General features: G+C 37.1%; 1 protein-coding gene across 12 annotated transcripts in view; it reads right to left on the bottom strand.

Annotated features, from left to right (window-relative positions):
• The window catches only part of Bltp1 (bridge-like lipid transfer protein family member 1), a 209,922-nt gene that overhangs the window by 31,651 nt on the left and 151,051 nt on the right, over nt 1–27,220 (bottom strand). For 7 of the 12 annotated variants that reach the window (XM_058583669.1, XM_058583667.1, XM_058583668.1 and 4 more), the window contains 10 exons: nt 23,445–23,643; nt 19,481–19,540; nt 18,289–18,515; nt 17,380–17,580; nt 17,065–17,195; nt 15,035–15,158; nt 5,952–6,064; nt 5,209–5,299; nt 4,640–4,702; nt 2,171–2,424 (listed from right to left, as the gene is read on the bottom strand). In XM_058583669.1, the coding sequence (XP_058439652.1) occupies nt 2,171–2,424; nt 4,640–4,702; nt 5,209–5,299; nt 5,952–6,064; nt 15,035–15,158; nt 17,065–17,195; nt 17,380–17,580; nt 18,289–18,515; nt 19,481–19,540; nt 23,445–23,643 (1,463 nt within the window). The remainder of the gene's footprint in view (nt 1–2,170; nt 2,425–4,639; nt 4,703–5,208; nt 5,300–5,951; nt 6,065–15,034; nt 15,159–17,064; nt 17,196–17,379; nt 17,581–18,288; nt 18,516–19,480; nt 19,541–23,444; nt 23,644–27,220) is intronic. The other 5 variants (XM_058583670.1, XM_058583673.1, XM_058583674.1 and 2 more) reach the window with 5 other exon arrangements.

Raw genomic sequence — 27,220 nt, 5'->3', positions numbered from 1 at the left:
TACATTGTAGTAAAATGGGAATTCTTTTTAATAAACCACTTTCCAGTATGTTAAGCTATAGTACATAAATAATTTCAATATTTTATAAATTCACACAAATTACTCAACCAGACGTACTAACTGAACCTTTTTTCCTAGTTTGAAGGAGACGCTTTTTATTCAATAGGTGCTGAGTAACTATGACATGCCAGGCAATGTGCTAGGTGACAAGGACACAGGCATAATCCCTGTTATTAATGATTTTATTACAATGTCTGAACTATATTTGGGAGTCTTTATTTTCTCAATGATAAAATTTAAATGCTACTTTCCTGCTTTTAATAAAAGACAGAAAACTGGAAAAAAATAATGCCAAATGTTCTTCCTGTCTCAAAATTAAAAAAATAAAAAGGGCTGGAGATATGGCTGAGTGGTTACGTGTCCCTGGGTTCAATCCCCAGTACCAAAAATGTTGTTAGGGAAAAAAATGGATATCCACATGTGTAATCTGAACTGGTGCATGTGTGAGGCACTGGGTATACCCGTAAGCTGTACCATACAAAAAGTCAACTCAGAATGGATTCAAGATTCTGAGCCACAACCCCAAGCCCTTTTATTTCTTTCTTATACATCCAAATATTCTCATCCCGCTTGAGTGTGTGTGTGTGTGTGTGTGTGTGTATGTAATATACACATATGTGTGTATACACACATTTGTCACATCTGGTGACAATTTGACAATATACTGTAGTTTATCCTAAGCATCTGATAGAAGGAGATCCGCTTATTGTTCAAACTCTATCCAGAGTGAATTTGAACTGGGAAGATAATTTCCCCATGGAATAATGAATACATAGAAATGATGGCCATTAAGAGGAATTTATCTAACTTAATATGTAAATATAATTATTATTAAGTGGCAGCTTTTGGGACCAGACTAGGTGAATTTGTTTACATGAATAACATGTACTCCTTTCTTATTGTTAATATAGATATTTCTTATTAGATTTAAAAATAATCATGTCTCTCTTAGTCTGCACTCATATTTAGAATGCTAAAAATCAGGATGTTACAAATTTGAAAGTTATATACCAAAGAGTATATAGAAAGTTATATTGGTAAGAACACTTAGTGATATCTGTGGGCACTGTGTTGCACAGCTGATCTCCAGAGCTTGTCCGCTCCCTGCATAAGTGAAGCCTGCTCCCTGCTGACTAGCAGCTTCCTTTGCAGCCAGTGCTGTCCTGGCCTCTTGCTGTTTCAGCTGCCTGGTACAGGCGGGCTCCTATAGCCTTGGGCCTTCTCAGTGGTAGAGCACTTGTCTAGCATGTGTGAGACACTGGGTTCAAGTTTCAGCACCACATATAAATGAATGAATAAAATAAAGGTCCATCAACAACTAAAAATATGTATTAAATATTTTTAAAAAATAATAATTGTCAAACTAGAATTCTGCACTGAACCCAATAATCAATCAAATACAAGAATTAGCAGTAATTTTAGATATAAAAGATGAAGAAAGTAGATCTGTATTACAACTTTTCTTAGAAGCAATTTGAGGATGTATTACAGAAAGATAAGGAAATAAACCAAAATATATTGATAAAAGAGATTTAAGAGTTAGTGGTTTCAGTCAACGAAAAGGAGGAAAGGATTCACAAGGCTCAGAATTGTCAAGATTGAAGAATGCAGACATCCCCTAATAGACCAACTTTTAACTATATTCCTCTTGTGCCTAGTAATTTCCCATTATTACTGCCACTTCAAACTTTTACTGTTACTGTTACCACCTCATTTGAGTGGTGGTCATACATGCTCATCATCTCAGCTTATTTCTTTCTTCCAAGAATTGGCTGAATCTTTCATCCATTGCTAAACATTTCCCCTTTACTACGTTTCTTTTCTATACTATACTATACTGTACTATATTTATAGTACCTACCAGGTGTTCTTCACTTTATAAAATAAATATGTTGTCAAGTAACCAAATACATCAGGTTTGTGTTTGTTGGACCTCTCTAAGGTCAGGAGAAATACAGCCTTCTCCTTTAACTCATAACCACATCTTTACTACCATTTTCCTGATAGGATTTATCTTGGAAAATATTAAAATTTAAATAAACCCATTTAAATTAAAAATTTAGTTCTTAAATCTGGAACACCACCTAAGGATTTTTAAAAGGCTACTCACGAGGGTTTTCGGTAAATATAAAACCTTTCCCTTTCCCGGTCTTCATCCTTTTCATCCTTCTCTGAGTCTTCACTGGTAGAAGACAAGCTGTCATCTCTTCGACCCTCTTCAGGTTGGAAAGGAATGCTTGCTGGAAAGCCTCCTGGAGTTTTGGGAGAATTGAACACGGAACAGGACCCTTCACTGTTTGATGAGTAGTGAGATGGACCTTCAATAGTTACTGACAAAAGGTCCAGTTCTGTCTCTTCTGGAAACTGATTATAAAAAAAAAAAAAAAATCATATTTCAAGCCCATTTTTAATTACAACAAGAAAAAAACATTTTTAAACATTTTTATTTCCTCAATATCCTCACTCAACTGAAAGAAAGGTCAGATTTATGAACACAAGAAATGGCACACAAAGGAAGAAAGTGGGTCAAACTACAGAAAGTCATGCCATCAGCACTTTAAAAATTAGAGTGAAGTTTCACTTTACAGGAATACATTGCATTGATTAGTAACACTGGATTTCTTTAAAAGCAGAAGTTAAACATATGGACACAAAAGAAACATGATCGACCAAAAATCAGAATGGCAAGCTCAATTAGTAAGAAGAACATGCAGACACAGCGTCACTCTGGTCCCTCATGCTTGTGAGCTCTCTGAGGGTCTCTAAACAACAAGCCCCTCATAGGCTGAGGAAAGGCACATACAGAGTTGAATATTAAAACATGTACCTGAACCCAACTTCAGGATGCTGTATTTTAACATTGTAGTCTGTATAAACACCATGTCTCTAACCCAGAATTTTATTTGGAGGCCACTGTTTTTAAGTGAGTCAACAAAACCAACAATACTTCCTATGACCCAATTTTGATTCCCAGCTTCAGAGAGCTGAGCATCATTTAAGAATGATCAGCCTCTTTAAAGTGTAATGTGCAAGGTGGTGTTACTTGTTCCTAAAAATTAGCTTTCAGTAGTTTTTAAGAGCAAATTACCTAAAGAAAATTCATAATGCAATCCTACAATGAAAATGTCAAATATCTGCAAAGACCAGGTGTTCTTCACTTTATAAAATAAATATGTTGTCAAGTAACCAAATACATCAGGTTTGTGTTTGTTGGAATTATCTTTCAACTTTTAAAACTAGGGTAAGTTTATGTAGAAAACAATCTGTTATTTGTATTTATATGTAGCTATACCTTAATTACTTCCCAATTTATAATTAGCAAATCTAATACCTAATCTTATATTTATCATCTAATTTATGATTTTCCATATTTTTTACAAGCAGAGTATACACTGTTATTGAAAAACAGGATGAATCATTTCAAGTATTAAGGCCTTCAAGAAGCACACAGTTAGGGCTGGTATGTACCTCAGTGATACAGCAGTTGTTTAGCAAACATGAGGCCTTAGGTTTGATACCCAGCATGGCAAAGTAACCAAAAAAAAAGGGCTGGGGTTGTGACTCCGTGGTAGAGCACTTGCCCAGCATGTGTGAGGCCCTGTGTTTGATTCTCTGCATCACATATAAAAAAGATAAAGGTCTATTAACAACTAAAAAAATACATTAAAAAGAAAAAATTTAAAAAATAGAATAACCTGTTGGATTCATTTAATTCACATAAATGATTTGTTTTCAAGCTTTTAGTTTTTTAGAATATAGGAAATATTCATCAAGCTTACTATAGTACAATTATAGTTCTAAAACAAAATCCAATTTGACTGAATTTAGTATAACTATGGGATATATGTTGAAACTCCGAGCTTGAGAGAGGAAGGAAATGCAAACAAAATATATTTGGAATAAGTGCCAACTTTTTAAAGTAATTTTAAAGAAAAATTCTAGAAGAAGACTTATATATCTGGTATATTACATCTTTCATTTTTAGTTTTGTGATATATTTTAGGAAAATACTGAATTATAAAAATGTTACATTTTTGAATGATTGTGTAGCACATTTTCACACTGTATTGAACATGAGAATAAATTTTTAAATGGATCATTTTATAAATACTTGTATATCAGTCATTCAAAAGAAATGTCATTTGATGATTATTTTGTTGCCCTGAGTTAGAGTTGATTTTAGTTTGAACTATTAAAGTTTTCTTTTTTTAAAAAAAACACACATTCACTTTGTAGTTGAATGTAAGTGAAAGAGATTTTCTTCGGGATTAGCAAATAACTAATAAACTGCAGTTCTGTGTTTATGATTTAACTGAATTGATTTGATAAACTGATTTTAGTTTTTTTAATTTTGAAGATCAAAACAATATTAAACTATATAGAAGAACAAAACTAAAGTATATGTATGCAAGAGCTTATGAGATATATACATGATAAAAAATTCAAAACAATTTTATGTAAAATAGAAAATTTTTGAGGTCTGAGTTTAGCGTGAAATGAAAGGAAGACATTTTGAAAGCAGATTTTCAGGGTGGTTGATTAGTTTTGAAGCAAAATTTATGTTGATCTGAATAAGTACCTGAAAATACCCTTCCCCAGGAGAGCTGGACTGTGGCGTACTTCCCCACACTGTATTTTTCAACTTAGTTAAAATAATAAGAAAAAAGTAAAAAAAATTGTGAACAAGAAACAATGGTTTAAAAGTAAACAAATACACAAAAAATATAAAAAAATTTAACATAAAATTTAACACGCTATGAAATTACAATGCATCTCTGAAGCCGACTGCCCCTCTGGTTTCTGCCACCACCTATATACACATTTTGAATACATAAATAAGTACTGCACACAAATACATCACAATTGTGTAAAACACATAGTTCAATGTGAATTCTTGTTTGCGAGAAAAAATATTCAACAAAAGCCTTTCTGTCTCAGAGCAAGCAGTTAGGACTCTTCACTGTGCAGGTAAAACTCTAAGGCCCACAGTGCGACTCTCAGCTCATACAGCCAGACACTTCACCCAATACCATCTTCATTTCACATCAGGCAAGAATCAGTATCTTGAAACTGCATTAGTACTGCCATTTTACAATTTGTAGAAACTATTCAGTAATGTATGTTTCTAACAAATATAATCTCTCTTACTGTATCCTGGATGTTAAAAGTTACTCTGGGCCCAGGAGATGCTGCATCCACTCGGATTTCTGGGAGCTCTTCAGCTTCTCCTACTCGAGAACTGTAAGTAAAATATAAAGTCATAAAACACTAACATTCTCGAAAAAATTCTTGGATTTCATAAAAGTCTGATTAATGATATTAACATTCTAGTTCTAAATATTTGCTTTATTAAAGGACTGAACTACTGGCATTCCATTTCTTAACCTTTATCATCCTGTGAAAACAACTCAACGTGTTGATTAACTCAAGATTATCTAAAATCAAACCATAAAAAGGATGTATCATTCTTATTTTCATAGTGATTTAGTATCGAAGCAGTATTTAATTCAATAGATTCAATTTCCATTTCTTCACATGCTGAACAGATGTGCAGCTGTACATTTCTTATCCCAACAGAGAGCAGCAGCGGCTAGTGTGCACATTCCCATTCTCTGGACAGTCTAAGTTTGCACATAGGACTTGTTAAAATGGTGGAGCACTTCATTACTGAAAAGCATCACTGCACTGTGGTGTGTGACAGAGGAACTCCTCAAATAAATGAAATAAGACCATAACCAGGATGACTGCTATTTTACCAATGAGATCCATTTATATTATGTTAGTTTTGTAATTTCTCCAATTAGAATACGGGGGTGGGTGGGGGGGAAGCAGTGAATCTTTGTAATAGACTCAGTGATTTTATTATTTGTTTCACTGGTTGAAATACATAATACCTTGTTCTTTCCATTCGCTTGAGAGGTGGTCTTCCAGAGGCAGAAATGCTTTTTGATCGGCTATAACTTGGTTTATAACCCAATCCCCACTTATCCTTTAAAGAAGCAGCCTAATAAAATGGGAAAGGAAAAAAAAGTGACTATAGATAAGTGTTTACTGTTAACATTTCACTTCAGATAAGAAAAACATTTGACTTCATGAAATACCCTGTTTCCCCTTAAGTGACTTTAAATGCCACTTAACAAGACAGTGAGTCAAAGCAGAGCAGCACCCAGCTATCTTTAGATTCTAGCACCAACTGGGAGGACTGTGCAATGCAAACAGGAGCCACTGTCCTCTACTCCTCTTAGCAAGATCTGACTCTGGGAGAAGCCAGTCAGCCAGGGCCCAACCTGCCCTGGGGGTATTATCACAGCTTAACTGACCCAGAAGAAGGAAAATACCAAGCTCCAATCGGCTCTAGCCACATTGTTCCTCCTTCAACTAGAAAAACAAACTTTTTTCTTTTTCCTTTGGGGTCCCAGGAGTAGAACTCAGGGGCACTCCATCACTGAGCCACATGCCCAGCCCTATTATGTATTTTATTTAGAGACAGGGGTCTCTCTGAGTTGCTTAGTGCCTCGCTATTGCTGAGGCTGGCTTTGAACTCAGGATCCCCTTGTCTCAAAGTTGCTGGGATTGCAGGTGTGGGCCACTGTACCTGGCTGGAAGAAAAAAACTGACAAAGTTGTTGATGGTCCAGTCTCTTAGGCTCCAAAAAACACTGAAGCCTAATCAGAGGATGATAAAACACTATGCTCCCGCTGACACCCTACCACTGCATCACCAAAGGCCAGTTTATATAAGTTTCTGGCTATTGAGAAAAAAATTACAGGATTCCTCAAAAGACTAGGCATAGAACCACTATATGATGCAGCAATACCACTCCTCGGTATTTATCCTAAAGAATTAAAGTCACTATACTACTGATAACTGCATATCTATGTTTATGGCAGCATAGTTCATAATAGCCTAACTGGGGAACCAGCCTATATATCCATCAACAGGATAAAGAACATGAGGTTCACATACACAATGGAGTTTTATTCATCCATAAAGAAAAAATGAAATTATGTCATTTGCAGGAAAATGATTTGAAAATTGAGACCATTATGTTAAGTGAAATAAGCCAAATTCAGAAGGTCAAGGGTCAATGTGTTCTATCATTTGTGGAAGCTAGAGAGGAAAAAGGAAAGGAAAGGTAGGGGTTGGGATTTCATGAAAATCAAAGGGAGATTGGTAGAGCAGAGGAAAGGGATTAGAAGGTGGGAAGAGGGGAGGAAGGGGAAAGTGTTGGGGAGTGATATTGGCTAAATACATTGTTACACCACACAACAAATGCCATCATTATGTGCAACTACAATGCACCAATAACAATGCGGGGAGGGGGGAGGGGAGAAAACCTCACAAGGCTTACTAAAATGCAGAAAGAAAGAACACTCTGGAGAAGAGAGTGAGCAGCAGAACCAGACACACGCCCAGGGCTCAGGGCTCGGCTGGATGAGGCCCACTGCAACAAGAGCTGCGCAAGGTAACCAGACAAAGGTGAATCCCGAGGGACCAAGAGGCACTGTCAGGGTCAGAAACACTGACGGCAGCGAGCGCTGTGTAGATGGGCTGTGTAGACTGGATACCACTGAGGAAGGAATCACGGAGTTTGAGGATGTATCGAGAGAATCCTGAAAAAAGTGAAAAGCAAAGAGAACAGAGACAAAAGAAAGGGAGGGAGGGAGAGATGGGGAGGGAGAGAGAGAGGAAGGAAGGAAGGGATGTTTAAAAACTGTGGAATAAATGCAAAAGGTATAAATATGTATTAAGATGTGGATCTTGCATGTACTCCAAAGGTTCATGTGCTGAAGGCTTAGTCCCCAGTGCAGTGATGTTCAAGGGGGGCTGTGATAGGACATCAATGGAGTAATGCACTGACTGGGGAGTGACTGAGTCATCATGGAGTAAAGCACAGATGGAGTGACTGCTGAATGGACTACCTAGAGGTAGGGAAACTGAATGAGGTGGGACCTAGTTGAAGGGAGTAGATCCTTGTAAACATGATTTGAGGGACTATATTTTGTCCTTGGCTCTTTCTTTCTCTTTCCCTTTTTCTCTCCCACTCCTACCCTTCATTCCCGGCTGCCATGCACTAAGCAGCTTTGCTACCTCTAAAAACATGAGCCAAAATAAGTCTGTCCTCCTCTAAGTTAATTTTCTCAGGTATTTTGTCACAGCAATGAAAAGATGACTAACACAGTATGTGTAATAGAAATACCAGAAGGAGAAGAAATGGAGAAAAGAAGAAATATGAGACCAATTATGACTGAGAATTTGCTCAAATTCATATCAGACACCAAAGCATACACAAGAAGCTCAGAGAACACCAAGGATGGTGGAAAAACAATCCCAAAAGAAGCCAAAAATTTTAAATACCTTACCTATGTAAGAAGAAAGCAAAGAATTACATCAAACTTTTCTTCTATCATCCATGCCAGCAAGAAGAGAGTGAAAAGAAATATTTAAAGTGTTGAGAGCAAAAATTCCAATAACCTAGAATTCTATACTCCATGAAATCATTCTTCTTCAATAGTGAAGGAGATATAAAAAAAATTATTCAGAAAGACAGAATTTGAGGGGATTTGTTCCTGCAGGCTTGCATTGCAAGAAAAAAAGAGTTAGAAACTTGAATACCAATAAGGAAAGGAAAAGTGTCAGAGAGAGGAAGTGAAAGTAAATAAAAACACTTCTTTCTCTCGTCCCAGTTTTTTGGTGCTTGAAATCAAACACAGGGTCTCACACATGCTAGGTACTCTATCACCGAGACATAACCTCAGCCCAAAACCTTTATTTTTCTTATTCTTAACTGCTCTAACAGATAATATAATACTACTAATGATTGTTCAGTTATATATGCTTATATGTAAGAGAAACAAGTGACAGCCCAAGATGAGGGACAGAAGACAAAATGTTCACACTATCTGTAAAATGCTAAACTGTTATTTGAAAGCTCACTTGGATTAGCTGTATATTATATTCCAAACTACATGACAATCTCTAAAATAATGTTTAAAAAAGGTATAACTGAAACGCTAAAAAAGGAGAAAAAAATGTAATGCAGTTTCACTAACCACAAAAGACAGAAAAAAAGAGAAAACAAAAATAGGAACTAGGAATAAGGGCAATGAATAGAAAACAGTAACAAATATAGTAGATGTTAATCAAATGATATCAGTAATAACTTCAAAAATCAATTGTCTAAAATGGCTCAGCATTAAAAGAGAATAAAACCATGGCATTTGCAGGTGAATGGATGGAGCTGTAGAAGATAATGCTAAGTGAAGTCAGCCAATCCCCCAAAACCAGAGGCTGAATGTTTTCTTTGACATGAGGAGGCTGACTCATAATGGCAATGGAGGGGGAGCATGGGAGGAATGGAGGAGCTTTAGATAGGGCAAAGGGGAGGGAGGGGAAGGGAGGGGGCAAGGGGGTAGGAATGATGGTGGAATGAGTTAGACATCATTACCCTAAGCACATGTATGAAGACACGAATGGTGTGAAAATATTGTGTACAATCAGTGACTTGAAATTCAACTGTGCTCTCTATGTGTAATGTGAAATAAATTGCATTCTGCCATCATGTATTGCTGAAGCCATTGCCAAGTAGGTATGACGCATGACATGACCCAGGTCATTTGCAGCTACATTGCATGTAAGGTGACCTTGCTCAAGGACCAGGGCAGATCCGGGTTTAGGGCGTTCCCGGTTTAGGGTTTAGGACAATCCGGGTTTAGGGCAGTTCCAGGTTTAAGGTGTACCCTGCTGGGAATAGGGTGTATCCTGCTGCCTCAGGCATGCCCGCTCCTTGAGTTCCCGTTGAGTTTTCACGGGATTCAGAGAGTATTTGGGATTTCGCCCAGAACGTGAATTGGGCAGAGAACCTGGATTTCCCCAGAACGTGTTTGTAGAGTGCCGGTGTGAGTTCGGGAATAAAGAGTTGCTGTTTGAATCTACAAGGTGTGTGGTGGCAATGTATAACAAATTAGAATAAAAAAAAGAAAAAGACTGTTAGACTGGATCCAACAAAACCCAACTAAATGTTGATACAAGAAACCCATTTACACAGACAATTTAAAACGTCATGCACTGCATAAGGACATTTCAGTCAATGATCTTTATGTACTTGTGGACAAGCCGACTGAGCTGCCAGGAGTATGAAGGCAGAGCACGTGGGATCTTATGCGTATATACTACTAGGTAATGACAAACACCCGTGTTCCTAGTTCCTGTGACTGCGCTTGGCCATCATTGTTTAGAGAGCTCCTCTGGTGCTGAAATCCCGCTGGGAAGCAGCAGCCTCCACACACCTCGTGCTTAGTGCAGCTCTTCACTGCACCAGGATTCATGTCAAGTGAAAACCAACACCACCTATCTACAGAAGTCCACTCCACGATGTTTACACAATGACTAAATTACCCAGCAATGCATTTCTCAAAATATATCCCTGCCATTATGTTACACAAATGTGTAATTATTTAAAGATACATATATACATATATATATATATATATATATATATATATTTAAACCAAATGGATGAAGAAAAAAATACTATGCTAATCAAAAGAAAAAGGGAGTAGCTGTATCAATTTTAGACACAGCAGTCTTCAGAGCAAAGAAAGTCATTAGAGATAAAGAACTTACATGCTATTAAGAGGGCCAATGCTCCAAGCAGACATCATAATCCTCAGCATACATGTGCCTAACAGTACAGCATAAAACTATGTGAGGCAGAACTAACAGAAATATGAGAAGAAGCAGACTCCAGTGCTCCTTTATCATCAGCAGTCATTGATGGAACACAAAACTGTAAGAATGGACATGGTTGAGTTCCACACTATTATCAATCAACTGGTATAGCAGGTTTACTTCATCCAATGACAGCAGAATACACATTATTCTCAAGTACAAACAGGACATTTGCCAAGACAGACCACAAGATTGTAAGGCCACAAAACACACCTAAATTTAAAGAACAGAAACCACAGAGTGTGTGTTCTCCGACAACAATGTAAACTAGAGAGACACATGGACAGAGATATGGAACAACCCCCACACACAGGCGTATATAATACACATATGACATATGCCTATGTGTGTGTCCCTTCAACTCTCAGGTGGCTACCTGGAAAATCCAAAAATACACTAAGATCAAACAACATACTTCAGAATAGCATGGGGTTAAAGAAGAAATCGCAAGAGACATTTAAATTTAAAATATTTTAAAAATAAAATGAGAACACAATGTATGAAAATCTATGAGACGCATGGAAGGCAGAAGGAAGATCTAAAATCAACTGTCACTTCTCAAGCAATACACACACACACACACACACATATATATATACTTGCAATCAACAAATATATGAAAAAATGTTCAACTACTCTAATAATTAGAGAAATGCAAATCAAAACTAAGATTTAATCTCACTCCAGTCACAATGGCAATCATGAAGAACACAAGCAAAAATAAGTGTTGGCGAGGATGTGGGGACAAAGGCACACTCATACACTACTGGTGGGACTACAAATTGGAGCAACCACTTTGGAAAGCAGTATAGAGATTGCTTAGAAAACTTGGAATGGAACCACCATTTAACCCAGCTATCCCACTCCTCAGTCTATTACCAAAGGACTTAAAATCAGCATATTATAGTGACACAGCCACATAAATGTTCACAACAGCTCAATTCACAATAGCTAGACTGTGGAAACAACTTAGATGCCCTTCAATAGGTGAATGGATAAAGAAACTGTGGTGTATATACACAATGGAACAGTACTCAGCCTTAAAATATAAGAAAAATTATGGCATTTGCAGGTAAATGGATGGAGTTGAAGAATAGTATGTTAAGTGAAATAAGCAAATACCAAAATCCGAATGTTCTCTGATAAGTGGATGCTAAGTCATAATGGGGAGATGGGGGGAATGGAGGAACTTTGGACTGGGTTAAGGGGAGGAGTGGGGAGGGGGAAGACATGGGGGCAGGAAAGACGAGACAGACATCATTACCCTAGACTCTACATCGTGTACAACCAGAGAATTGAAATATTGTGTTCTATTTATGTACAACAAATTGAAATGCATTCTGCTGTCGTACGTAACAAAGTAGAACAAATTAAAAAATGGGGAAAAAAATCAATTGTATGAGCTTCCTCCTTAGGAAACTAGAAAAGCAACTAAAAATTAAATCCAATTAAGAACAAAAAAACATTAAAAACAAAAAGCAACAAAACTGAAAGAGGAAATCGATAGATTAATAAAACCAAAACCTTGTTCTTTAAAAAGATCCAATAAAATCAATAGGAGAGGCTATGAAAAGACTGGATTACTTAGAAAGGAAGGAAAGAACATAGTTACAGACTATGAACATTAAAAGTCAAGACATACTATGAACAACTTTATGCCTCAAAATCTGATAAGTCAGATGAAATGAACCAATTTTTTGAAAGATATCATTTGTCAAAATTCACACAAGAAATAGAAAATCTGAATGGGCCCATATCTATCACAAACTAAATTAATAACTAATAACCTTCTAAAACAGAAAGCAACTGGTGCAAGTGACATTTAAAGAAGAAATGTAAACCACTTACCCACGATCTCTTTCAGAAGGTAGCAGCAGTGGAATAAGACCTCACTCATCTATGCGGCCACACTGCCTGATTCCAAAACCAGGCAAAGACATTACAAGAAAGAAAAACAATAAACCAGTATCTTCTCTAAATATGGATGAAAAAATCCTCCATAAAGTTTTAGCAAGTCAAGTCAAACCCAACAAAGAGAACGTACAAAGAGAATAATACACCACAATCAGGTAGAAATTATCCCAAGTATGCAACAGTGGTTGAACATTCAAACATCAATCAGTGTAATCCATCCATGTTAAAACAGAAAAGTCATGCAGCCATAGTAATGGATGCTGAAAAATATTTGCCAAAATCCAACATGAATAAAACCTTTCACCAAACCAGGAGCAAAGGTAAACTTCCTTAATTTGATAATGAATATATACAAAAATCCATACAATTAACATCATAGTAATGGCAGTAAATTCAAAGCTCTTCCACTAAGATTAGGAGCGGGTAAGGAACTCCTCTTCTGTAGCCTGGATCTGGACTGCAATGTCCCCCAAAGGGCCTGGTGTTGGAGACCCGTGCCCAGCCTGGACCACTGGGAGATGGTGTGACCTTTAGAAGCTGAGGTCTAGTAAAAGTTAGGTCATGGGGGCAGGCCCCTGACGAGGATGTTGGGACCTCAGCTCTCCCCGCACTCCCCAGTTTCTCTGCCACTAGCTTCTGCCATATTGTACTGTGACTCCACAGACCCAAAGCAATAGGGCCAAGAGGCCATTTACTGAGACCTCTAAGACTCTGAGACAAAATGCATATCTCTCCCTTTTAAGGTGATGACTTCAGGTATTTGCCACAGTAAAGGAAAGCTGACCAACAATAGCCTTTCTTTTTGACACTGTTTTGGAAGGACTAGCTAATGTGCTGAAAGGTACACAGAATAGGAAAGAAGAAATAAAACTGTCTTGGTTCACAAGTGACATGATTGTCTATGTAAAAATCTACAAGAATTGACAAAAATGTCCTGGAATTAATAAGCAATTATAGCAAGGTTGCAGGACACAGAAGTTAATGTACAATTGCTTTCCTATTTACCAACAATGGACAAGTAGACTTTGCAATTAGAAACATAATTTACTCTTGCATCCACAAAAAGGAAATACTTAGTTATAAATCCAACAAAACACGAACAAGATCTGTATGAGGAAAACTATAAAATTCTGATGAAAGAAATAAAATGGGGAGAGAAATATTCTATGATCATGTTAGAAGACATAATATTGTTGGGATGTCCATTCCTTGCAATTAATTAGATTCAATTCCATCCCAATCAAAATCCCAGCATGCTGTTTTGTGGATGTACACAAGAAGATTCTAAAGTGCACAGGGTGAGAGAGAAGACCCAAAAATAGTCAACATAATACTGAAGAACAAAACTGTAATATTGATATTACCCTAATCAAGTAGTGTACTTTTAGCAAAAGAATGAACCAACAGATCAATGGAACAAACCAGACAGAATCAGAACCATCCAAGTGTAGTCAACGCATCTCTATGAGAGAAACAAAGGTAGCACCCTGAGCACAGACAGTCTTTTCAACCCATGGTGCAGGAATAGCTGAGCCTCAACATGCAGACGCATGGACCTGGCCGCAGTGGACCCGTGTTCTTCACCAGGATCACCTCACATGACTGTAGACCTCAGTGGAAAAGAGACACTAGACACTACCTAGAAGACAACACCACTCAAGAGGTTTCCATGTTCGAGCATTTTGGATTTCAGATTTTCCAATTACAGATGTTACCAGGAAAATCTTTATATTTACCTGTTAATTTTGCTGTGAACTTAAAACTGCTCAATAAACCATATTTATTTTAAAAGGTAAATAAAGCTGAAAAGGGGAAAGTGATGGCTGAGGTAAATTCAGGTAGGAAAGAGGAGACATCTCCAAAGAAATTCATATTTTTCACAGAGTTCACACTAGCGACTAAGAAGCAAGTGTGATATCATGAAGGGCAGGGAAAATCCAGGGACAAGGGCCTGACGTAGATGGAGTCCCACCACCTGGGTTTTACCCCGTCCCCCCCAGGTCAGTGGTCACATCGCCAGATTACATACACTCTTACATACCTTACGTGAGACTGTATACTCCTGGACAAATTACCTGACCTCTGTGCCCCCGTTTCCTCATCTTGAAAAATGGGAAAATACTAAGAGCCACTTCACAGGACTGTAGTGGATTAGGATGTTCAATGGGAAGTGCTTTACTAAACAGTGCCTGGTTCAGAACAGGTCTGAAACGTGCACACCAGGTGGTATGGCCCCCAGCGGTGCAAGAAAAGGGAACTTAGGCTTTGCCATAGCTATGGTAAAAAAAGTCTAATAAAATTCTTTTTAAACATTTAAACATTTACTCACTCTCATACTGGACCTCCGTAATTTTTTCCGAACATCTCTTCGAATATCATTTACAGCCACAGATTCTAACTGCTGGTAACGTTGAATTTCCTGGTTTATGGTTCCTTCACTTGCACCTAATTTTCTAAATGCCAAGCAAATATGGCCATTATTATAAAGAAGCAACAAAGTAAAACTGACATTTACTTGCTCTTTTTTCATTCTCTCACTTGTCAGAATACCAATGATTATGTATGAACAGGCTAAAACTGTAAAACAAAACAACAACCCATATAACAGCTGAACAAATGCTTCCCATCCCCCAACGCTGGGGACTGAACTCAGGAGCACTTACCACCTAGTTATATCCTCATTCCTTTCTTTTCTTTCTTTTTTTGAGATAGGGTCTTGCCAATTTGCTAAGGTAGGCTTTGAACCTGAAACCCTCCTGCTCAGCCTCCCAAGTCACTGTGACGACAGACATGTACCACCAAGCTCAGCTGAGGAAATGCTTCTTACCCACTGCTGTATCAAAAGTCTCTACAGGGATGGGGTTGTGGCTCAATGGTAGAGAGCTTGCCTAGCATGTATGAGGCACTGGGTTTGATTTCCAGTATCACATAAAAAAATAAATAAATAAATAAACAGACCACTCTGTTTTTAAAAAAAAAAAAAAAAGTCTGTGTAAAATTCTACATAAAATATAAGCCTTTGGTAATATTTTGGAAAAATGAATATATTTTGCTTCAAGTCATTCCCCTACCCCCTGAGAATAAAACAAACTGTAATGAAAGTCAACAGGAAAATGTGAATCACCGGCGGGGTGTGGTGGCATACACCTGTAATCCCAGCAGAACAGGAGGCTGAGGTAGGAGTTCAAAGCCAACCTCAGAAACTTAGTGAGGCCCTGAACAACTCAGTGAGACCTGATCTCTAAATAAAATACAAAAAGGGCTGGGGATGTGACTCAGTGGTTAAGTGCCCCTGGGTTCAATCCCTGGTACCAAAAAAAGAAAAAAGAAAGAGAAAAGAAAATGTGAATCAGTACATGGTAATTTCCAGACAAGTTTTTAGGCAACACTTTTCACTGTATAAAATGCATCTGTGAATAAGTCTTTGAATGCACAACAAACAACCAACCACAGGATACAGATGTATGAAGATTAGAAAAGATGAGGCATGACCATTAACTTTTGGGAAGATAAAGTTCCAAAGTTCAGCAAAGAGAATATTTATTCTTATAAAGGAGGTATTACTTAGTAATATTCAGTAAGAAACAGAAAAGATTACAACTACCTACTCATTCCTACTCCTACTTTAATTCTAAAGAACTGATAATTCAGGCAGGCAAGGAATGGGACGAAAAAATAAACTTTCAAATCAGATACACCCAAGGTCAGGTTTCAATTTTTTAATTACTTTGAGCCAATTTTTCCATCAATAAACGTGGGTGCCATCTTATCTCACAGAAATGTTGTGTGAATAAATTGAGATGACATATCAAACTCACAATAGGCAGTTAACAAATGGTAATTTTTTTCTTCTCTAAAAAATTTCATTCCAGGGCTGGGGTTGTGGCTCAGTGGTAGAGTACTTTCCTCACATGTGTGAGACACTGGGTTTGATCCTCAGCACCACATAAAGATAAATAAACAAAATAAAGGTATTTATCCATCTACAACTAAGAAAAATATATACTTAAAAAATTTCATTCCAAAAATAGTGCTAGCAATATGTAATGCATACATTTGTAAATGCACGTAAAGACACAAGAGAGTGTATATGCATATGTGGCAACATGTACATGTGATACAGTCAGTCTAAACTGGTCAGAAATGAGTGTGAACAGCAGGAGACTAGGATTTTAGGTCTCATTTTATCACCAATGAACCTGTGATCTCAGGCAAATTATTAAACTTCTCTGGAGCTTGGTGATCTTGCTAATGAACTAAAGGGTTTGTATTACCCTAAATCAAGTTTCCTCCATATTTAGTATCCTGTGGTTCTATTATTAGAGAATACTGCATTAAACCAAAAGTCAAAACACATACTTAAGGTCATCTATTACTTTGGCCTGTTCATTCAGTTCTCTGATATCCACTAAACGCTTCATAATTTTTCTTCCTCTGAGCTCTCCTGGCTGGCTGGAGGATGCTCCTTGTCTTCGATAATCTACAGCTTCCTGAAAAACCAAAAGCATATGTATCAACATCCCCAGTCAGTTCACAGAACAAATCTATACTACAAAATTAACAACCTAAATCAAAGAATGCATGCAAGAATCAAAGCTGTATACATTAAGATGATCGGCATTCTTCATTGATTTGAATCCCTTCATTTTCATAAGCAATCTAATTGCTACCTACATTTCCCCATGAATGTGCTCTGCATGCTTTCAAATGAGACTGGCTAGACTGATGGGAGCCCCCCATCTCTGGGTCACACAGAAACTCTGCAGGAACAGAATAGCGCTGATTTGGGGGCGTCAGACCTAGTAGGTGATTTACAAGTCGCTGCCCAAAGGTGAGCTTGTGGCCATCTCCACTTACTGAATTTCCATCTGAACTCTAAATAATAAACAATAATATTAATTTTTAAAGAATTTATTTCCAAGAACAGAATTATTATGTGGTATAATAGTTAAAAAATGCTTAAAATAATTTCTAAAAATCAATACCAGATTGAAAGCAGAGTAGTTTAGGACAACTAAATAATTTACTACTATAGGTTGTATAGTATAGACGGAAATGCGTATTTTTAAAATGTATACTTTCATTTTGTGTGTGCACTTTGCTTTTTTTGAGATTCTTATTAAAAATCTTCATTACAATATAATTCACATTCCATTTAAAATTCACCTATTTAAAATGTACGATTCAATGGGTTTTAGCATATTTACAAAATTGTGTGATCATTATCACTCTCTTGGCTGGGAACATTTTCATCACCAAAAAACCCCACAATGTCTATGAGCATCTCTTCACACGAGGCAGCCAGAGAGCCTAGACACCCACCCATCTCCTGGCTGTCTCTAGAGACTTGCCTGCACTTCACTTTACAGTCATTACACTCCTGCAGGTGAGGCACAGCTGGATGACAAGTCATCATGAAACACAGAACTCAAAGGGCAACATTATGAAATGGAGACACAGGGCACCACCACTCCCTTCTCTTCCTCCATAAATAGCAACGATGATATAAATAACATTGCGCTAATTATATCCCTGTGTCATGTAAGAGCCACTCCTGCAATTCCCAACAAGGACTTTACTTACAGAGTGGATAGTGGGAGACATGGTATCGACTTCATCCTCATCAGACAGGTCAGCTATGTTCATTGAATTCAGGTCAGCAATGTCATCGATGTCCTCCTCACCAGTCAGTGTTGTGAGGGTGTTGCCCAGGGCATTGAGCCTCTTGCCGATGTTAGGGTCCATGTGGACATCGATCCCACACATTTTCCATAGCACGTTGAGCGTCCAGGTCCCAGCACTACTGCTCTCTGTTCAGGTGAAGAAGGGACATTTATGGAAATACTGACTACAGGAATTTAAATAATCCTACGTGTAAGTAATAAAGTACATGCTGGCCACATATTGTAACTAGTATTTTTCACCTAAATCTGTCATAAAAATTAGGCTATTTATGCATAATTTCCATTACCTGTACAGTACTAAGTGGACACCTACTGTCTCTTCCTTGATCCTGAAAAGTACAGATGTCCTCTTCTACCCCTAAACTGCCCTTCCATGGTGATATCAGGGACTGTCATGACCCTACCTCATTAGACAGAATTAACAGGTAATTAGTTTAGGTAAATGTCAAAGCTGGAAAAAGAAAAATCTTTTCTGAGCTTGAGCTCTCTGATGACTGAGAGTGGAGAATGGAGGTTATCATTTAAAAAAAAAAAAATGATAAAAAAGAAATGAGGCAGACAGAGAGCAAGAGCCAGAGCAAGCTATATGACAGCTGGATCTAAGTCCCAGCAGTTTCTGAGGGTCTCTGAATTGACCGCATTAATTTTCTTCCCTGAGATGGCAATTCCTAAACCTAAATCTAATCTGCAAATATCCTTTTGATAAGCTCCCCTCTTGGTTCAGCTAGCTCGAGTGGGCTGTGGTCATTTGTGGCTACGAGTCCTGACAAATGTGTGTGCGCGCGCATGTGTGAGCTTCTGTGATCACCCTTTCCTCCTGAGAGTGCTACTGGCAGGTTCCTAACTTCCAGTTCTGAAGTCACTTACTCAGGATCAGCACTGAGGCTAAGGCTGGGGAGGACAACAGGACATAGCACCCAGAGAAGGCAAAGCTACTAACCCATCAGTTTCCACCTCTTCAACATTTTAAGGGCCCTTAAATAAACATCTACCTTTAAGTTCACCCGGCCCAACTTTATGAAAAGAGAAATAAAAACATACACACTTTTACATGACATATGTAGCAAAAGTAATACTGATTATGAACCTACCAGCTGCTGCTTGTCCTGTGGTCCTTGAGCATACTTCATAGGTACCATCTGGAACTACACCTACAAAAAGACCCCAAAATAGTTTTCAGTACAAATAAGCCTGTGATTAAACAGCATATCCAATGACCAAATACAAACAAGGGTGTGAGCCCTGTGGGTTCAGTCCCTCATTTGTGGGATGGAAGGCTCCTGAAATGACACAGCAGACCTATTCCACAACCGACCTGCAGCTGCACATGATTTCCTCCTCAGAGTCACAACATGTGGTGGGCTCTGAGAGTCTAGATGGCTTTCCACCAACATCCAGGATGCCAGGACAATCTGTGCCAGCATAAATCAATGGTACCTTCAGAATGCAAACAATTTAAACGTGACTTTTTAACAGGAGAACTCTGTATTAGGTCAAAGACATGATCCATCAGTTTGTCTTCTTTTTATGAGAGAAAATGACTGCCATGATGTCAATCTCAAGGTCATGGAGCTACTCTTAGAAGATAACTGATTCCAACTAGGAAACATTTAATATCACCTATCTTTAATCTGTTAACTTAAAAGAGAGGTTGGATAGATTCAACAGTTTTCAACCATAAAGGACATATCATGCTTGAAAAATTTTTTAACACAGTAAACTCAAAAGATAGAATTAAGGCTTTTCTTAGTAATCCGTATTAGAAACTGAATGTCAATCTAAACTTCATAGTACATAGTCTAAAATGAAATGTCCTCTTATAACTCCTTTTGGATCCTAAATTGGAATTCAAGTGTTTACTTGCCATTTGTTTTCTAGGAACTTTGGTATTGAATTTGACATTCCTTAAATTTTTTCAAAATAGAAAAATCTTAACTTAGACATGCTACAATTCAGTTAGTAAGAAAGGGTCTACTTATTATTAAATGACAATTTATATTATGTCTTTAAAAATATTACTAATAACTTTACAATCTATATTTTTGAACCATATACTACCTGTGTCTCGCACACAAATTCTACATTAAGAAAATCCTAGATTTGGCTTTCAGGTAAAGATTTGCTTAATTTACTTCTATATTCTACAGGTACAAATCAGAATTTACATTAACCTTTCAAATCCAAGAATGCTAGAATGAAAACAAAACCCTTTGAAATGTTAACAACATAACTGAGGCCACATGAAATTAAGAACAGGTAAATAAAAAGGACATAGAAAACTTTAGGAAGTCCTATCCCAAGAAGTGGCAGATTATTTTTTAAAAATTATATAAATTCACAGGACACAGAGCCATGGTGAACTTATTAATAAGGAGTTTTAATTAAACAGGAGTTTTGGGGAACAAAATCCTGAAGAGGAGGGCTAGAAAATGTGAGGCTCCTCCCCTTCATGCTCAGGTTCTCTGTGCCAGAGACACAAAGCTAACAAGGGCCAGTGACTGCAGTGCCTGGGATGGCAATTCCTGGTGGAATTGCCCAACCTGGCCCACATACATGGTAATGAGATGGGTCTAATCTAACTATTTACATGGTCCTTGGAACTCTTCTTACAAATTGTCCTTATTTTTGTTGATTTCTCCCCCCAAAATCACCTAGAAAGCAAATTTCACTGGATCACTTTTTTTTTGCTAAAGTATGTTTTTAAAACAACCTGTGTAAAAAGCAAAAATTCTAAGGCATAATGTGATCACTACTTATTTCTCTGTCCTATATTCATCTTTCTTCAAAAATTTTAAATGAAAGTTATATCCAAATATACTTACTATCAATAAAAGCTAGACACTAGTCAACTAACTTATCCAATATCATTTATAATTTTTATATGTCAATAACACAACTATCCCCTTTAACATCCTCCCAAGAAACCTGATCAACAGCGGGTTAAAAAAGACTCTGAAACCGAGTCTATGATACTACTACAATGCCCAGGATGTTAGTGTTCTGTAGTGTTGGCAAAAAGTATACGGAGGCCCTGAATATTATTTATTAATTTCTAAAATACATGTTTTAATTCTGAGTCTAAGGAATATTAAAAAAATTCTTTTAGTTGTAGATGGACATAACAGCTTTATTTTACTTATTTTTATGTGATGCTAAAGATGGAACCTAAATGTCTCACATGTACAAGGCAAGCATGCTACCACTGAGCTACAACCACACCCCTGAGAAATACTTTTTATTTCATATTTCTTAAGCACTTTAAGAAAAACCATTTTTAAATATTTTTTTAGTTGTAGATCAACACAATATCTTTATTTTATTTATTTATTTTTATGTGGTGCTAAGGATCAAACCCAATGCCTCAAACATGCCAGACAAGTGCGCTACCACTGAGCCCACAGCTCAGCCCTAAGACAAACTATTAAGGAAATGGTACCTTTACTTTTCTCCCAAATACACTCTATTAATTTTAATTAATTCAAGGATGGTAAAGATAATACCTTAATAAAAATTGACAGGTTTAATTTTTGCCTTTTTGCCTTTAATAAGAACCGCCCCCCCCCAAAACAAAAGACATAAATATGCTATAATGATTCTTAAAACCACAACTATTATATAAAATGATATTCTGTAAAGATTTCTAATGAAGGCTATTTTTGGTCTTTTTAATAACAGGCATGAGTATTTGGTATCAAGTCTTAGAAACCTGAAGTATTTCAAAAAAATTCCATGGTTAACCTATGAATTATTTAAATGCAAAATACTTAAAGTGATTCAGGACATACTACCCCAAAATATGATAGTGGTGTACACTGACTACTCAAAGCTGAAGGGATCTGAGCACCTGGCAATGCAGAAGTGCTCAGCTTTTCCTCTAAAGCAGGTCAGCAGTCACGGGGAGGTCCTTCCCTATCCCTGCAGGAAGGCCCTTATCTCTGGAGGCAAAGGTAGGGACACAGAGAGGACTGTGCACACAGGGGCCCTGCTGAGCTCTCTGTCTACCAAACCGAGCTCATCCAATCTACCACAAGAACACTCAGGGTGAGCCATTTCTTTGGGTCTTCATTTCCTTATAAAGGCTCCCATGTTGCATAGAACTTACATTAATACATTTGTATGCTTTCTGTCATTGGTCTGTCTTTTGTTATAGGGGCTCAGCAGAAAACCTAAATGGGTAGAAGGAAAGATAACTTTCTTTCCCTACACATCAAAACCAAGAATTTCACCTGTGATTTTATCTAAGTCTGAGTCAATATTGAATGCAGAAATGCAATTATCAGCATAAAAATGAGAAGTTTCCCCATTCCTCAAAAAAAAAAAAAAAAAAAATACAGATCTGGAAAGATTTTCCTCCAGTTAAAGATGTGGGAGTCCACAGCATAAATGATGATGGCATATCACCTAAAAAGTAAGTACTGCCTGACTTACAAGATTGGCTGGGGATTTTATTCACAGTCCTCTAATTTCTCCAGTGTATTTTTTTTTCATTATTAAGACTAATGATGCTATACTAACTCTGCTGCAATATAATTTGAAATATTAAAATAGACAACAAATAAATGATATAACTCCAAACTAGCCTATAACACAGCACTAGTTATATACAAACTGGAAAATGATGGAATTGGAGAAATTCATACATCACACTATATTCCTAAAAATTTGGATGTACAGATTTATTCGCATCACTATGAATCAAGGTCTCCTAGTCTTGGAAATGTACAACCTGCTCTGTGTTTTATGAGCTGGGTCTCACAAAGCTATTACTATCTTTCAAAATTCCGAAGGAACAAAGAGGCTTTATTTGGCTGCATTCATGAATGGACACCAGAAGACTCAAATGTCATACCACAAAAGGAATGCTACGTTGGTTTATTTACCCAACTACTTTTCACAAATATGTTTTGTCACCTTTCACTAGAAATAGTCCTTATTTCACAAAGTCAAAAACCATTCCTATACTTAGACATTTCTTTATTAAAAAAAAAATAAGATAAGGACTCTGCTTTATTTTTTAAAACTCTAAACCTTACATAGAATATGAAAGACACTCACAGGCATTCATTACCAGATCCCCACGGATTTCTGGTTTCCAGTCATCCCACGATGTCTCAAAGCCATCAGCAAAACGAAGGCAGAAGTTTTTGAAATGCCCTTTGCTAACCAAGGACTCTGAAGAGCAAGCAGTGATGAGAGTGCTTTCGATGGTCAATACTAAGGCCGAACCAGTGTCCAGGTCCCCAGTGTGATTAGACTGCGAAAGACATTCAAGAAAAAGTAAAACAAAGGTGATGATTTTTAAATTCAGAAATCCTCAGATCTTTAGGCCCCGACTTCCTTAACAAGACTCCTAAAGCACAAGAAATAAAATCCAGAATTAATAAATGGGATGGGCTCAAACTAAAAAGCTGCTTCTCAGCAAAAGAAACAATCAATGAGGTAAATAGAGAGCCTACACTTTGGGAGCAAATTTTTTCCACATGCACGTCAGATACAGCACTAATTTCCAGGATATAAAAAGAAGTAAAACAATCAATCAAACAAACAAACAAAAAAAAACCCAGTCCATAAATGGGCTAACAAACTGATATTGTATATCTCAGAAGAAGATATACAATCGATCAACAAACATATGACAAAATGTTCAACATCTCTAGCAATTATAGAAATTCAAATCAAAACTAAGATTTCATCTCATGCCACCAGAATGGCAGCTAATAAGAACACAAACAACAATAAGTGTTGGTGAGGATGTCGGGGGGAAAAGATACACTCATACAGTGCTGGCAGGACTGCAAATTGGTGCAGCCAATATGGAAAGCAGTATGGAGACTGCTTAGAAAACTTGGAATGGAACCACCATTTGACCCAGCTATCCCATTCCTTGGTCTACACCCAAAGGACTTAAAATCAGCATGCCATAGTTAATGCAGCCACATCGATGTTTATAGCAGCTCAATTCTCAATAGCTAAACTGTGGAAACAACCTAGATGCCCTTCAGTAGATGAATGCACGTATATACACAATGGAATATTACTTGGCTTTAAAAGAAAACAAAAATTATAGCATTTGCAGGTAAATGGATGGAGCTAGAGAATATCATGCTAAGTGAAGTGAGCCAATCCCAAAAAAACCAAAGGCTGAATGTTCTCTCTGATAAGTAGATGATGATCCCTGATCGGGAGGGGGAATGGAGAAACTAATTAGGCAAAGGGGGGCTAAGGGAGGGGAGGGTGCATGGGGGCAGGAAAAATGGTGGAATGAGATGGACATCACTACCCTAGGTACATGTATGACTGCACATATGGTGCGACGTTACATGGTGTACAACCAGAGAAGTGAAAAGTTATGCTGCAATTGTGTACGATGAATCAAAATGCATTCTGCTATCACATATATGCTTAATTTAATTGATTAATTAATAACTTTTAAAAAAAGTAAACCCCTAGGGGGAAATACCTGAAAGCCTTAAAAGAAAAAAAAAAAACGCACAGAGAGCTCAGTTAATTGCCCAAGTCCTACCCACTTTAATTGACAAAATCTACTTCCCACCTATGATGTCCTTTGCATTGAAATCAGTCACTTTTCACTCCTTTGTATATCTAGAAAAGAGCTCACTGCAATGTGCTCTGATTTTCAGTACATGAATTGTTTGATTCACTTAAAATGTAATGTTATTGCATGAAATTAACTTATTATAAATTTAATTGCACATATATTGTCTGTGTTACACATAAACAGATACATAAAATAGAATTATTAAATGTGTTCAATAATATTATGCCACTTAATACTCAGTAAAACTTATTTTTAAAATGAAAAAAAAATAATATAGATGAAAATCTAGAAAGGGTCAAGTCTAGAAATACTTATTATAAAGCATCCTATAAAGATACTTCCAAAAATTAAATTGTTACTGCCAGGTATAGTGGCCTATGCCAAAGATCCCAGTGACCCAGAAGGCTGAGAAGGGAGAATTGCAAGTTTGAGGCCAGACTCAGAAACTCAGACCCTCAGCAGCTTATTGAGAACATAGAAAAATAAAAGAGGTGGGGATTTAGCAAAGTGGTAAAATGCCCACCCCCTAGTTCAATTCCCAGTCAATAAAAGAGAATAAAATTATGGCATTTGCAGGTAAATGGATGCAGCTGGAGAAGATAATGCTAAGTTAGCCAATCCCAAAAAACCAAATGCCAAATGTTTTCTCTGATATAAAGAGGCTGACTCATAGTGGGGTAGGGAGAGGGAGCATGGGAGGAATAGATGAACTCTAGATAGGGGAGAGAAGTGGGAGGGGAAGGGAGGGGGCAGGGGGTTAGCAATGATGGAGGAATGTGATGGACATCATTATCCAAAGTACATGTATGAAGACATGAATTGGTGTCAACATACTTTATATACAAACAGAGAGATGAAAACTTGTGCTCTATATGTATAATAAGAACTGTAATGCATTCTGCTGTGATATATAAATTTTTAAAAACTAATTAAAAAATAAATAAATAAATAATTGATGGATGGAAATGCATCTGCCATGTTCGTTTTTTCTTTTAATTTGCAAAGTTCTAATGATCTGTTTTTATATACGTGGCTGCTCTTTTATTTGTTGGGAGCACTCTTTTACACCCACTCCTGGTGTGTACAGCCTGAGCTCTTCTGTCCCTCATGCCATTAAAAAAACTACCGTATTTCATAAGTCAGACCCGGAAAGTCCAGGGTTCAATGTTTTCTCTCAAAGATGGGTAACCCCTTTCTTTCTTTGAAAAATAAGAAAAAGCAAGGGGTGGGGACCCAGTGAAAACAGAGGAACAATCAGAGGAGTAGAGGAGGGGACTGAGCAAGAGGGAGGAGGGACAGGAAAAGGGAGGAATGCTGGCATGAAACTGACCAAGCTATCCTATGCACACACATGAACACACCACAGCGAACTTCACCTCTACGGATGTCTATAATGCACTAATTAAAAAAAAATAAACTATAAATAAATGGGAGAAAGATCAGTAGCAGAGGAAGGCGAACAGGGGAGGAAGGAGGAAAGGAAAAGGGGAAGCACTGGGGACTGAATTAGAGCACATTATATTCCATGCTTGTTATGTTAAAATGAACCTCAATATTATGTATAACTATTATGCACTAATTAAAACCACTTAAAAAGTGATTACATTTCAGTTCCTAAACACAACATGTCAATGTTACCCATCTTTAGTCCAAAGTTTTTCTTAACACTATTGGCCAAACAGAATTCTAAAAGATACATTCATCCAACACTGGTCATAGGTTATTTAAAGTAAATTAAATTATCATAGTAAATATAGATTTGATGGTTATAACTGTGACTTCCTGCCTGACATGTGCTCAGAGCCTTTCCCCATTCATACACATGAATGTATTTCTGAGACTTGGTCCTAAAATTACAAAAAGAATATCCCTGCTTTATCCATGTATACATATAACTTGGAAGTTTCATTACCATTAAACCTTACACAGTTTAGAAGCATTTTGGAATTTTCTGCTCTATTATGGGTATGTATATGTGAATACACAAAGTATATTCACACCAATTCATGTCTTCATTCATATACTTTGGATAATAATATTCATCACATTAAATAATATTTTTAAATTTCCTTTGTTTCCATTTTATAAACAAGTCTAGAAAATTTCTTTGCTAAAAACAACAACAAAAAAGATTCTAAAAACTATTTATAAAAGTAAGGATTTAGAATTATTAGATGGGTGTCAATTAATCACTATTCTGAAGCATATCAGAGTGCTTCAGGGAAGTCCTTTGCAATTCAGAGTATAAATGAATAAAGGCTGAAGGAGTTCA

This window comes from Marmota monax, unplaced genomic scaffold (assembly GCF_021218885.2).
Source record: "Marmota monax isolate L192 unplaced genomic scaffold, Marmota_monax_Labrador192_F-V1.1 WCK01_AAM20220418_F8-fsc00378, whole genome shotgun sequence".
NCBI classification, from domain to species: Eukaryota; Metazoa; Chordata; class Mammalia; order Rodentia; family Sciuridae; genus Marmota; species Marmota monax.
The sequence above is the reverse complement of the archived record's forward strand: the minus strand, read 5'-3'. Positions and strand labels throughout refer to the sequence as shown.